A 14530-nucleotide genomic window follows, 5' to 3' on the forward strand; every position below is an offset into this window, starting at 1 on the left:
CCCGAACACACACACACACCCGCAGCCTGGCTGGGAGTTTGTGTGTGTGCTCACACACCGACTCACAGCCTCACCGCGTCCCGCGGTCTCAGGGAGGAGAAATCGGCGGAGCTGCAGCTGAGAAAAGATTGAGTGTGTGTGTGTAACGTAACGGCTCCGCAGACGTAGCGTAACGGCTCCACGGATTGGTCCATTTGGACCAATCCACGGAGGGGTCGTAGTTACGTCACTTGGTTCCCGGAAGAAAGAAATAGAAATAGAAAATCTCCAACGAGGCGTTCTGGGGCAGCATAGACAGGTCTTTTCTGTGTTAGAGTTGTACTCGCTACAGGGTGTACTTTGAGGGTTTGTGACTTTGCAGACCGTTTACATGCATAAAAACCTTCATAACACACAAGGGGACGGTTAATAACCGGAAAAGCATGACATGGGACCTTTAAAGTAAAACCTAATAGAGGTGTCATACATAATAATAACCTAATACAAGTAAATGTAACAACTACTACAGTGCAACAAAACAGGAAGATTAAATGTGGACTCTTAAACTTAAGATCTCTAGCATCTAAAGCAATATTGGTAAATGATTTAATATCAGATTATAATATTGATATATGCTGTCTCACTGAAACTTGGTTGAGACATGAAGAATATGTCAGCATAAATGAGGCCACTCCACCCAGCCATATCAATACTCATATTGCTCGAGGCACAGGCCGAGGAGGTGGAGTTGCAGCAATCTTTGACTCAAGTTTACTTATCAATACTAAACCAAAATTAAATTATACCTCCTTTGAAAGCTTTGTTTTTAGTCTTACGCATCCGACCTGGAAAACTTTGCAGCCAATCTTATTTGTTACAGTGTACCGTGCACCAGGTCCTTATTCAGAATTTTTATCAGAATTCTCTGAGTTTTTATCAACTTTGGTACTTATAACAGATAAAGTAATTATCGTAGGTGACTTTAATATTCATGTTGACGACGATAAAAATAGCCTTAATGTTGCATTTAACTCTATATTAGATTCTATTGGTTTCCGTCAGAGTGTAAATAAACCAACCCACTGTTATAATCACACTCTCGACCTTGTTCTGATTTATGGTATTGAAATTGAGCAACTATTAGTCGAACCGCATAATCCTGCTTTATCCGACCATCTTTTGGTAACTTTTGAAGTACTGTTACTAGACTACAAACCATTAGTCAAAAGCTCCTGCAGCAGAAACCTATCTGTTAGTGCTATAGCCAAATTTAAGGAAGAGATTCCATCAATACTTAACTCGATAGCATGTCTGCATGTAAGGGAGGAAACTTATACAAAATGTACACCACCCCAAATTGATCATGTTGTTGATAGTGCTACAGATGCCCTGCGAATACAATTAGACTCTGTTGCTCCTTTGAAAAAGAAGAAAATAAAACAACATAGACTAGCTCCATGGCATAATGCCGAAACCCGCAAAATAAAGCAAAAGTCGAGACAACTTGAAAGGATATGGCGTTCCACTAAACTTGAAGAATCTCGTTTAATTTGGCATATTACTCTCAATGAATATAAGAAAGCACTGCGTAAAGCGAGAGCAGCTTACTACTCTTCATTAATAGATGAGAATAAGAATAATGCAAGATTTCTTTTCCGCACTGTAGCCAGGCTGACAGAGAGCCACAGCTCTATTGAGCCTTCTATTCCCATAGCACTCAGTAGTAATGATTTGATGTGCTTTTTTAATGATAAAATTGTTACTCTTAGAAACAAAATTAATGACCTCTTGCCTTTGACCAGTATAGTGTTATCAACAGCTCCCGGAAACATAAGTTCTAATATTACACTAGATAGTAAATTAGAATGCTTTTGAGCCATAAACCTTGAACAATTGAATTAAATGATTATTTCTTCTAAACCATCAACGTGTATCTTAGACCCAATTCCAACTAAGCTGTTAAAGGAAGTTTTTCCATTAATTAACACTTCTTTATTAAATATTATGAATATGTCTTTATTATCAGGCTATGTTCCACAATCATTTAAAGTAGCAGTGATAAAACCTTTTCTTAAAAAGCACAACCTCGATCCAGAGGTTTTAGCTAATTATAGACCTATTTCTAATCTTCCGTTCCTCTCAAAAATTCTTGAAAAAGCAGTCGCAAAACAGTTGTGCGATTACTTAAAAAACAATGATTTATTTGAAGATTTTCAGTCTGGCTTTAGAACACATCATAGCAGAGAGACAGCTCTGGTTAAAGTCACAAATGACCTTCTCATAGCCTCAGACAAAGGATTTGTCTCTATTCTTGTCTTGCTCGATCTCAGTGCTGCATTTGATACTATCGACCATGACTATTGCAAAGACTAGAGAACTTAGTTGGCATAAAGGGAACTGCTTTAGGCTGGTTTAGGTCCTATCTATCTGAACGCTCTCAGTTTGTGTGTGTCAACGATGAATCTTCCATGCAAACCAAAGTGAGCCATGGAGTGCCACAGGGCTCAGTGCTTGGACCTATTTTGTTCACATTATATATGCTTCCGTTAAGCAATATTATAAGGAATCATTCTGTACATTTCCATTGTTATGCAGATGATACTCAACTATATTTATCCATCAAGCCTGATGAATCCAATCATCTAAATAAAATTCAAGACTGCCTCAAGGACTTAAAAACGTGGATGACCTTACGTTTACGTTACGGCCAAAACGGAAGTTATTGTACTCGGCCCAAAGAATCTGCGAAACAAACTATCTAAAGATATATTAACTATGGATGGCATTAATTTGGCCTCCAGTGAGACTGTAAGGAACCTTGGTGTTATATTTGATCAGGATTTATCTTTTAACGCTCACATAAAATCAATCTCAAGGACCGCCTTCTTTCATCTACGTAACATTGCAAAAATCAGGCATATCTTGCCTCAAAATGATGCAGAGAAACTAGTCCATGCATTTGTTACTTCAAGGCTGGATTATTGTAACTCTTTATTATCAGGGTGCACCAAAAAGTCAGTTAAGTGGCTTCAGCTAATTGCAGCACGTGTACTAACCAGAGTTCGGAAAAGGGACCACATTACTCCTGTTTTGGCTGCCTTACACTGGCTCCCTATAGAACACAGGATAGAATTTAAAATTCTTCTTCTCGCCTACAAAGCCCTTAATGGGCAGGCGCCATCTTACCTTAAATAACTCATTATACCCTACTGTCCAACTAGGGCATTGCGTTCCAAGAATGCACGGTTGTTGGTTGTTCCTAGAGTCTCTAAAAGTACAATGGGAGCCAGAGCCTTTTCTTATCAAGCTCCACTTTTGTGGAATCAGCTTCCAGTTTGTGTTCGGGCGGCAGACAGCCTATCCGTTTTTAAGAGTACGCTTAAGACCTTCCTTTTTGATAAAGCTTATAGTTGATAAAATAATCTAATAAGAGTGCATTGACGTAGACACGTTGTGCCTCTTCACCTATACATCTTAGTTCTTACTCTTTTTCCTTACTGATGGTATGTCATTTGGTTGTGTGTGTAGACGATGGAAGCAGGGAGAGGCATATACGTACCTTGATCCCTGCCGAGTCGACGCACAACTGTTGATTGGTGTCAGTGCCAGAAACACTTTTTAGGAGCAATGCACTCATGGTATAGATGTAATTTGGTTGTGTGTGTAGACGGTGGAAGCAGGGAGAGGCATATACGTGCCTTGATCCCTGCCGAGTCGACGCACAACTGTTGATTGGTGTCAGTGCCAAAAAAACGTTTTAGGAGCAATGCGCTCATGGTATAGATGTGGCGCATACACCTTAGTTCCTACTCTTTTCCCTCACCCTATCCTAAGGGAGTGCATGTACGTAGACACGTTGTGCCTCTCCACCTCTGTTCCTTACTTCTTACTTGCTACCCCTTTCCCTCAATCTATCCTAAGGGAGTGCATGTACGTAGACACGTTGTGCCTCTCCACCTCTGTTCCTTACTTCTTACTTGCTACCCTTTTCCCTCAACCTATCCTAAGGGAGTGCATGTACGTAGACACGTTGTCCCTCTCCACCTCTGTTGCTTACTTCTTACTTGCTACCCCTTTCCCTCAACCTATCCTAAGGGAGTGCAGACACGTTAGTTTTGCTGCTATAGGCTTAGACTGTCGGGAGGGACCTTACTTCTTCCTTCTGTCTGTCTGTACCTGTGTACTCTCATGTTCCGAATAACCCAGCTTCCCCCAAATTTCTTTTTGGTGTCTATCTACGCCGGGATCCTGAGTCGTGGCTGATCCTGTTGCTGCGGTCCTGTGTCCTGGATCCTGAATCATGTGTCCTGGATCCTGCATCCTGAGTCCTGGATCCGGAGTCCTGGATCCTTAGTCTTGAGTCCTGGATCCTGTCTCCTGGATCCTCTATCCTGAGTTCTGGATTTGAGTCCTGGACTTCGAGTCCTGGCTGAACCTATCACTATGGTCTAGCCTGAATCTCATCATACTACTTCCCTGATGGCTCCCACAGGATTGTTGACATCCTCGTGGATTAATCTTCTTATTATAGACACATGCATTTCCAAACATTTGGTCTACCCATGCTGTAAAATGTATTATCTCTTCGATTTACACACGGAATCTATTGCACGTCTGTCCGCCCTGGGAGAGGGATCCCTCCTCTGTTGCTCTCCCTGAGGTTTCTCCCATTTTCCCCTTTAAACTGTGGGGTTTTTCTTTGCAAGTTTTTCCTTGTACGATGTGAGGGTCTAAGGACAGAGGGTGTCGTATTGTCATACTGATATTCTGTACAAACTGTGAAGTCCACTGAGACAAATGTAACATTTGTGATATTGGGCTATATAAATAAACATTGATTGATTGATTGATGGTTCGAGTTCCACTGCCAGTGAGTTATGGTATTGATACCAAAAAATGAAAACCACATTAACTTTTAATGTTTAACGAATTGAGCCACTCTAATGTAAAATGCTTGGTAAATGAGCTGTACAAGAATGTGCCTGAATAGGCTGTAATTGTTAAGAGAATTTATCAAGATTATGGATATCTGATCAGAATTTTAAATGCCAAGTTTAAAATATTTAACATAATTCCATACTTGTTGCTGCGGTAACTTTTTGGTACCAAAATAAGTTCTTTAGCCCTACTTTGCACTTATGTTATTATGAGGAATTTTGACTAACATGTGGCACGTCACAGCAATGTGTCACCATTTGCTCCACATGTTCAGTCCCACTCGCATTCATAAAGCTTTCACTGTAAATCTGTCTAGGGGACTGATGTGGAAAGCCAAAGCTGAACGTGAACCTACTTTACATAATTATGTTGGACACATTATGAATAATTCACCCCTCTCAAACTCAGGAGTCGAACACTGCAGACTTTTGAACACACGGCACAGTCACAAAACCTCCTGCTTAACTTTCACTGGCTTGTTTGTTTCTAACCTGTGTGTTCAAGAAGTTAACAATCTTGTACAATGAATCATGCGACCAAACGGAACACAAGGAGCTGAGATGGTTTCGTTTATGGACTGAAAACATTGTTTTTCTCCACTTCCATTAAATAACGCCCTGCCATCCTTTGCACTGCTGGAGGCTTTCTTGCAATCTGGGGAGCATCTGAATGTTATTTGGGCCTCACTGTACTGTTATCATGATAAAAACACTGTGCTGGGGCCCAAGGGCTCTATAAAGAAACCCAGAGAGGTCTAAATTGAGACTATGACTGACATCGGTCGCGACGTTGACAAGAAGGCTGTAATCACAGCTGGCTTTGTGTAGACAGTGGGGCCATCCATCGCTCACTAAAAAAATCTGGCACAGCCTCAGAGCTGTAACACAATAGGAAGACATGGCTCTCTGCTCTGGTTACTTTAAGAGCTCTTGGCTTATGAATGACAATCATGTTTGACTTCAGAATTTGCAACTGGTCAAGACAGCCCTAATAATACGTGTGAACATGAATAAATTGGACAGGACTTTCCTGGATACGCATAATAAACTCAAACATAGCGTTGTTTCTCATAATGTTTAAAGAGGACATATGATGGTCATTTTCAGGCGCATACTGTTTTTTTGGGTTCATACTAGTGTGTGTACATGCTCATACATTCAAAGAACACATTATTTTGCTTATACTGTCTGAATATTCTCGCTCCATTTTGCGCCTGTCTCTAGTTTTTAATGATATATCCTCTTAAGGTACCTAAAGCTACACAATTAATGTTTTAACTTGCAGCAATCACTTACAAGAGCTAAAAAAAAGTATCCCTATACTTCAGTCACTTCCTCCAGTCTTCAACTGCAACAACACAAACTGAAGAATTACTGAAAACATGTCAACATTAAAGGTGGGGTAGGTAAGTTTGAGAAACCGGCTCGAGATACACTTTTTGTTATATTCCATGGAATGCTCTTAACATCCCGATAGCAATGAATGTCTTAAGTGCTTTGACAAAAAATCCATAAAAAGATTTCATCTGTGGAAGCCGTAGTACTGTAAAAAGCACGAGTGAGAACGCGCTAGAGTGAGGGGGGCCCCCAAGCCAAAATTCGCTTAGGGCCCCCAAAAGTCTAGGGCCGGCCCTGCAGCCAAAACAAGTGTCCCAGATACATTTGATCTTTCATTTACTCTCCGTAGCACACATACGGACAGTATCCTGTCATTTTTTAAACTTAGTTGATGGTAACCGTTGCAGAATAACAGAAGGCTAATTTACACCAGAGGATACTCTTCTGTTAGGTGTTGTTGATGCAAATTATAATAGATAGGACTTCAAAAGGGGTCATTGAACTTCAAAAGAGTTTCATTTGACCTAATCAGTTTTACATCTGATCACAGAGTGTTGTCACACGTCTTTTTTATAGAAGAGAATGATGTTGTAAACCTCATCTTACAATATCATTTTATAATTAAGTGTTTACCCCTACAATGTCCATCATTTTGAATTTCAATGGACAACCAGTTGGCTACGGCATTACAAAACTCTGATTTAAGGCTTGTATAAAAGTAGATGTACCGTGACATATTATTATGGAAGCTTCGCTGTGCCTCAAATGAATGGGTACGAGATGTGTCAAAGCAGTGACATTGACGAAGGCAACATATTCCTCATCATTTATTTGTTCATCTTCCAAGATGACTTGCCTCTGAATGCCCATGCTGCTCCTGCAAAAAAGCAGTGTGATGCTAATGAACCTATAATCACATATTTTCCTTTCACAAGCCTTGTTTATTCCCCCTCAAGAGGGCAGTGTTTGAATAAAAGAGCCTCCATCTGTCAGCACTCATCACTGCAATGAGATGTATGCCAAGAACTTTGAGAAGAGCGTACATGCAGTCCTCAGTCCATAATATTCAAACCAGATTCAAGGATAATGCTTGATGTAAATTACATACATGGATAAATGTGTACAATATACATGACACTGTCTAATTGCAGGATTTAAGAGCTGATGAAGATCTGAAAAGCGGAGGCTTTTGATATTGAACATTTCATTATGGTTTGATGTCTCTAAACAGAGCATGATAGATAATTAAGGGAGGGATTGATGATTCACTTGTGTTCTGCCCTGTATCAGGAACAGAGCAGGATGCAGGAGGAGTGTGAGGCGCATGAGACAGCAGTCCAAAATAAACCACCTCACAAACGCCCTAAATGCTTTTCAAACACGTAATGCTCCGGAAATCATTAAGGAGGAGGGGGAGAAGAAGCTTTGTAAACTTAAGTCCAACAACAACAAGAACACAGTGAGATGCACATCCGCTGCCTCCAACAATAAATGTGCTCCTCTTCTCTTTTTCCACTGTCTTTATACATTTCTGTTCTCTGATCTCACCTCAAATTTCCCTCAATTGATTATTATTTTACATCTCCATTTTCCTTCTGAATTTTCTTCATCTTATCTTCTGTCCTTTCTTTTCCTCCACACTCCCTCTCTTCTTGTTCTCTCCTCCTCTGACCTCTAACCTTTCTCTTGTTTTATCACTTCTCATCTCCTCACCTCTTTAGCTCCCGGCTCATTTTCCTCTGTTTTCTATCATCTCTCTTTTTATTTTCTCCTCTCAACTCACCTTACCCCTCTCTTTTTCTTACTCTATACTTCTCCCTCCTTTCACCCTTCTCTCCTCACTTTTGCCCTCTATTTCCTCCGCCCTCTATTTCCTACATTCTCCCCAGTTTCTTCTCTTTTTCCACTTTCTTCTCTTTTTCCAAATGTTTCCCGTCTGTTTCTCCTTCCTCCCTCAACTTCTCTATTTCACTTTATCATTGTATTTCCTTCCCTCACTTTTCTCTCGCCCCTATTGTATCCCCTCGTCTTGTTCCCTCTCCTCCTAGTTTCTCAATGAGTCTCACTCCAGCTTCAGCCCCTCCCACTCCGTGTAAGGCTTAATTGTCATCTTTGACGAGAACTCGCTAAGGCTTAAATACCGCGTGCGCCTCGTGCATTGACAGTAGAACTGACCGACGTATCCGAGAGGGCATCATCTCGCTCTTTCTCGTGCGTGACATTTTTATCCTCCTCGTGCTTCTTCACTTTTGCCGCCGAGCCTCCAGCATGCAGGTGTCTCTGGCCCTCCTCGTCTCCAGCCTCGCGCTGCTGCTTCTGCAGGGATGCTGCACCGCCGTGAAGGGATGGAAGGTACTAAAGAACGATGGCACGGAGATTTTACCGGAGTACAGAGAAAACAGTCGGACCCCTCTCGAGACGATATTACAGACGGCCAACGGCAACAATAACAACAACAACAACAACAACACCCTGAATAACAGGGCGAAGAGCGGCGGGAGGAGCGCGGACACTGTCTCCTACAGTAAGTACTACTTTCACTCTATTAGTAGGCTATGGGAAAAACTGTGTTACAGGTGGCACGTGTGAGGTATTTAAATGTCTTTTTCCAGGTCAATCTTAAAAGGGTACTTTTTATGTGAGGTTTCATTTAAGGCATGGTGCGTAAAAGTGAGGGAGTTAACATACAAATAAATAAACATAATGTATTGTTTTTTTAAAAACGTCAGTTCATTCCGTATAGCATTACAGAGACTATAATAGCTACCTGTATCCAAGGGGGCCGACAGCATGACAATATCTTATTGAATATCCAGACAGCCGAGACACACTACCTTTTTATAATAAATGTATACTAGTGTATGATTTATTTATTTTTTAAATCATACAAATATTTAGTTTTTCAATTTAAATAGTGTAGGATCTCTTTGTTTAAACATGTATATTTCCTTTTTCGGATTAAATAATTTGATTTTGGTGGGAATTGTGCACTCAGACTGTCCCGTTGACCTTACAAAGAAGTTTAGAGAAGCTGCATTTTATGCCTAAAAACTGTAAAATAAATTTCACAAGTAGTTTTGTTGTAAATGATTACATGTTTGAATAAGACTTGATCCGCTGTTTTGAAAAAAAATGTAATCTTGGAATTGTAATACTTAGCTGTTGTAATCGGTGGATCTGACTTAAAAAGTATTACGGTATTAAAGACAACCCGTCTTTCCATTTCACTTCTTCCTCACACTGCCTCCCTGATCACGAGCAGCTCTCCTGTGTGGGAAGTGTTTTCTTGCTTAATCCAAGGGTGCTGAGAGCGGCACAGACACATTCTTGTGGTTTCTTCCCCTACACAATCTCAAGTGGAGCATTTAGAGAGACATCAGGGCTACATTTTCACATTGTCTTCCAGGTTGTTTCCTTCTCTCTTTATACTATTAGTCAAGCTCTACTTACCATTTGATTGCAACAACATGTCTCTGAAAACCCTGCAGTTTGTCTTTCAGGGGATGTCGTTTTTTGGGGTGGGGTGTATTGAGAAATTGCTTTTTAAACGCAACACTGCCTTTTGAGAATGATTCCCACCTGTGGCCAGTAAAGGTTGTATGTTCTGATCGAGCGGTGCATGTACAATAATCTCACGCTCATGCATTCAAGATGGGTGGTGCAATGTTTTCAAAGATGTAATCACGGGCACTGGAGAAGAAAATGATTTGTTGGATTAAAAGAATAACGGCTGACAAAATGGGGATTAGCAAATCATGATACGTTAGTGTAACACTTTTTTGAGTATATTATCGGGCTGTCCTTAAGAAACTTTTAGACGGCTAACACTCGTACTCGTAACTAATCAATTCGTTTATTTCACAAAGATTACTGCAAAATCACCAAATGTCTATTTAAATTCAGTATAAAAATAGCTTTAGAAATTACTGAACAAGTCTTATCGACTAAAGTGGGCTTCCCAAATGTTTACAACCAATCCACAAAATGAACCTCCAGTCTCCAAAATATAGCTGGAAAAGTGCATCCCCTTGTTTTCATCTGGATAAGCACCATATGTGTTGTGGTTCACTCGGAGACAGAAATCTCCTGGATTATTTTCGTCATTCATCACTCGGTGTTTGTCCCAGGACGTCCTGCTCGTGGTCCCTGTGGGGTCATAGCAGGGACTTTGGACCACTGCCTGGCCTCCCTACACTCCTCTCCCAGGGCTGCTCTCTTACCGCCGAGGGAGAGCAACAGCGCACGCAACTGTACAGTAGTCCAGTGTGCAGGCCTCCATCATTAGTAATGATCTGTTCTGGTTTACAGTGGAGAGGAGAACAGGAAATGTAGGGAAAAGGCACAGAGAGACCGAACAAGACAACCTGACTTTCTGGGTTACGGTGGTAATTGGTGCGAACTGCTGCCCAGTGTAGTCATTGTATACTACTGTGGTCCCTTCAGTGGCGGCCACAGAATAACATCAGATCAGGTTCTCGTGCAGAGGAAAAAAAAGAGTCACCTCACATAAATCCTTTGTTCAGCCCTTTTTTTGCAAAGAAAGCCACAGAGAAAAACAGATCCCTCTCGGAGTGTATCATTTCTAAACCGAGAGTTCCTCTGCCCCGTCTTTACACACTGCTTGTAAAAAACAAAAAACTTGCAGGACAATAACTCATGCATACGGCTGTTAAAAGGCTGCGGCCGAAACATGGGATTACAGGCGGGAGTGTGTTTTCTCAAATCAGTCTGGCAGATGTCCAGTTTGTCCAAAACCGTACACTTACTTTAAAATAACCAGACAGCTATTTACTCCTCCATCACCACATACATTTCCTGAGGGCCAACGCTGAATGCCAGCTTTCCTTCCAGCCCAAACCTACATTAAGTTTGATTGAGCTGTTTAATGGCCTCTGGTCTGGATATGCTATCAGCTGATTGCTGCCAGCTGGATCTCCTTGTCAAAACCCGTCATCGGCTAATGATCAGACCATGACTAAATTTGGGAAACCCTGATATGATCTCTCAAATCTTTTCTTTAAATGTACAAATTGTTACATTAAGTTGGATATATAAAAGTGCATTTTTCGGCTGCACTTTTGTGTCTCATAAAATGTCAGGATTGAACTGCAGTTTGACTTACACAAAACAGAATGGGTGACCTAATGTTGACAGAATCGGAGAGATATTAGCACATATTGGAGTCGGACACAGCTGCAGTATTAGGGCGGTCAACCTGCAGAATGTCATTTACAGTGTGCAGACCTTCAAAGTCTGTGTTTTGGGCTGAAGCCACGAGTGTAACTGTGATATTCTGCTCTTCCATTCCAGGTGCCTCGGAGTTGAGCTGCAGGGAGTTGCGCTCCACCCGTTACATTACGGACGGATCTTGCCGCAGTGCGAAGCCCGTAAAGGAGCTGGTGTGTTCGGGCCAGTGCTTGCCCGCACACCTCATGCCCAACTCCATCGGCCGTGGGAAGTGGTGGAGGGGCAGCACCACGGACTACCGCTGCATCCCGGCCCACTCCAGGACTAGGAGGGTGCAGCTGCACTGTCCCAACGGCAACACTCGGACTTACAAAATCCGCGTGGTTACCTCCTGCAAGTGCAAGCGCTTCAGGCCCCACCACAACCAATCAGAGCTCAAAGAGGTGCCAAAACGCAACAAGAAGCACAGTCGCTTGTCTCAAGTCCGGAACAAGAACAACACACCGACACTGATGGGAAACTCGTACTGATGCATTTCCAAAGGACAAACACCAAAGCACACACACACGTTACACAACACACCATTTAACAACGTCTCCTTCAACTAGGGAGGAGAAATATCAAAGAGAGCGAATTCATAAGCTAATTTTTGGACTGGTTTTTTAAGTCATCAGTCTTCATTTTTTCAGCGTATTTGTGAACTCGGCTGCTTATTTGCATGACAAAGTGAGTCACTGCCAGGGGGCTTGCCACAGATGTAGCACCATGTTGGATAAAAAGTATCTAATCGCCCCAACAGCTCAAGCCTCTTTTGGTTTGTGTCCTGCACTCAAACAGATTTCATTTAATGAGAAGTCCTCCCCGAAGGCTTCCAGCCCATCTGTACAAACATCCAGCGGATGCAGAGCAATGTTTTTTAAAGCTGAAAAGGTGTATCTTCGCCCCAAAGTGGTTGTAATCCATCTCCTTTTTGGCTGTGCGTGTGTGGAGGAGATGGTGGCAGCTCTTGGGGCTCTGATGTTGACAGGTTTCTGTGCAGCGGTGCAGGCAGCTCACTAAAGGCCTCACTCATCGGGACAGCCCCACAGCACTCTTCCAGGCCTGTCAGTCACAGTAACCTTCCCCACAGCCAGATGCAGAGTGAGGAGAGACAGAGAAATTAAGCAGTTTTGACACTACGGGGGCATTCCTGTGACTCCTTAATTACTAAATGAGCCTATTCCTGTGTTGTTTCGAGTCATAAAAAGCCATTTCCTCCAGCCAGTTCCTGTTTGCTGGAAACACACACAGAAAAAAAAAAGTGCACATGTGTGTGTGTAGGAGGCATCAGAAAGTGGAGCATGGTTGCGTTGTTACCTAAGGGCAGAGCTCTTCTCCAGCACGCCCACACACACCGGAATTCTTTTGTAACGGGCCAAATAGAGCAGCGATCAAGCATCCACAGCCAAAATCCATCCGTTTGTGTCCGCTCCCATACTGTAAATAGCTCCAACAGGAAAGATAGGAATAAAAATAACATAATGAGAACAATAATTCTGATAAAAATCTGATCCCCGGTCTGTCACAACCTCCTTCCTCAGCAATGGGGACTGTACTCCATGAAGAATATTCACAATGTTTCCACATATAGTCATTCCGCTTCTATTGCTTCCTGATTTTTGTATGGTTGTCTTAACTGTACCGACAATGTTTGCTTCTTTTCCCGATTGTATGTTTTGGAATAGCAACTGGAAGGGGTTTGTGGTGTAAGCTGAGAGCTGTGATTGTACATATCATACCTGTGTGGTCCGCTGCAGTGGGGGGGACGGGGTGGGGGGCTGGTTTCTACAGACACTAAAGAAGGACTGTTACAAAGAATTAACTGCATATTTATTTTTTATTTCACATTTAAATTATTTATGCAACCTTTTGTAGTAAATGATAGCCATTATTGTCATATAGTATGATAGAGACTTTGAAAATGAAATAATGTACAGAACATGAATAAAGTAAAGGCAGATATATTTGAAAAAGCTGGCTTATTTGTTATTTTTCCATCTGAATCCCCAACCAACTGGATATAACACACTACTATATGGTTGTAAGCAGATATACAGTAAGTGTATTCAATGTATTTGTACTTTGAAGCACCCATGTGATTGACTTAAGTTATGTTCAAATTTGAGGTACTTGTACTTTACTTAAGTTTTTTTAATATATGCTACTTTATACTTCTTCTAAAACAATTGCTGTATGTTTTATTTTGACAGCTTTATTTTGCAGGGTTAGAAACATAAAACTAAATATAATCTACCAATACATTATCTATTATTATGGATTAAGCTATTGAAGAAATAGAAAAAAGAATAGTAAAAAAAGTAATAAAAAACAAGCTCCACTTTCACCAGCTGTTGAACACAATATTGATTCAATAATTAGGATCCAGTAATAAACATTATTTTTAAATGGGACGTATTTAATGCAAATACTTTTACTTGTACGACAATATTTATGTGGTACAAGCAGCTGCTTTTATTTAAAGTTCTTAATGCTTTTTTCCACCAATGTGTAAACATAAAGTTATAACAGTTTTAATAAAATAGAATATGCTTTGATCTGAGAAGCTATAACTGTTGGCAAATACTGTATATTAATAAACTCAGAAAATGTCCTTTTATATTTGCTTCTAACTAGTGTCATTTTAAATGTATTGATTGTTTATAAAGTGCGTTTTTTTCTAAATAAGGCGTAAAGTAATACTTTGCCATGTATTCCTGGAAAAAAATCTCTATCCGTGCAAGGAAATTCAGGCAATAAGTAAGTTAAGATTTGCCATTGTTCAAAGTGTCTGCACAGCTTTGCAAAAGAAGAAGAATCTTCCCTTTTGCCATCTCCATTTCTTTGTTTATGAGGGTGGATATGAGCCACAGTCATCACTCAACATCATTCCTCTCCTCCCTCACGGCTTCTGGCCCAATACACTGCGAGTTTGAGAGTTCAGAACATATCCGTCTTTGTGGATGCTTGTAATATTTAGAGTTCACTTGCCAACAGCCCAACCAACTTTGGTCTTTCTCTCAAACTGGAGTGAATCCAGGCACAGACAAACT

The 14530-nt window shown here is 41.1% G+C and overlaps 1 protein-coding gene across 1 annotated transcript; it reads left to right on the forward strand.

The window, feature by feature from the left end:
* The first annotated feature begins 8187 nt into the window (after positions 1-8187).
* On the forward strand, positions 8188-13447 carry sost (sclerostin). The gene is made up of 2 exons (XM_034119090.1): positions 8188-8778; positions 11565-13447. The coding sequence occupies exons 1-2, from the start codon at positions 8523-8525 to the stop codon at positions 11969-11971; spliced, it is 663 nt and encodes a 220-aa protein (XP_033974981.1). The 5' UTR covers positions 8188-8522; the 3' UTR covers positions 11972-13447.
* The last annotated feature ends 1083 nt before the right edge of the window (positions 13448-14530 follow it).

Source organism: Trematomus bernacchii, unplaced genomic scaffold (genome assembly GCF_902827165.1).
Source record: "Trematomus bernacchii unplaced genomic scaffold, fTreBer1.1, whole genome shotgun sequence".
NCBI classification, from domain to species: Eukaryota; Metazoa; Chordata; class Actinopteri; order Perciformes; family Nototheniidae; genus Trematomus; species Trematomus bernacchii.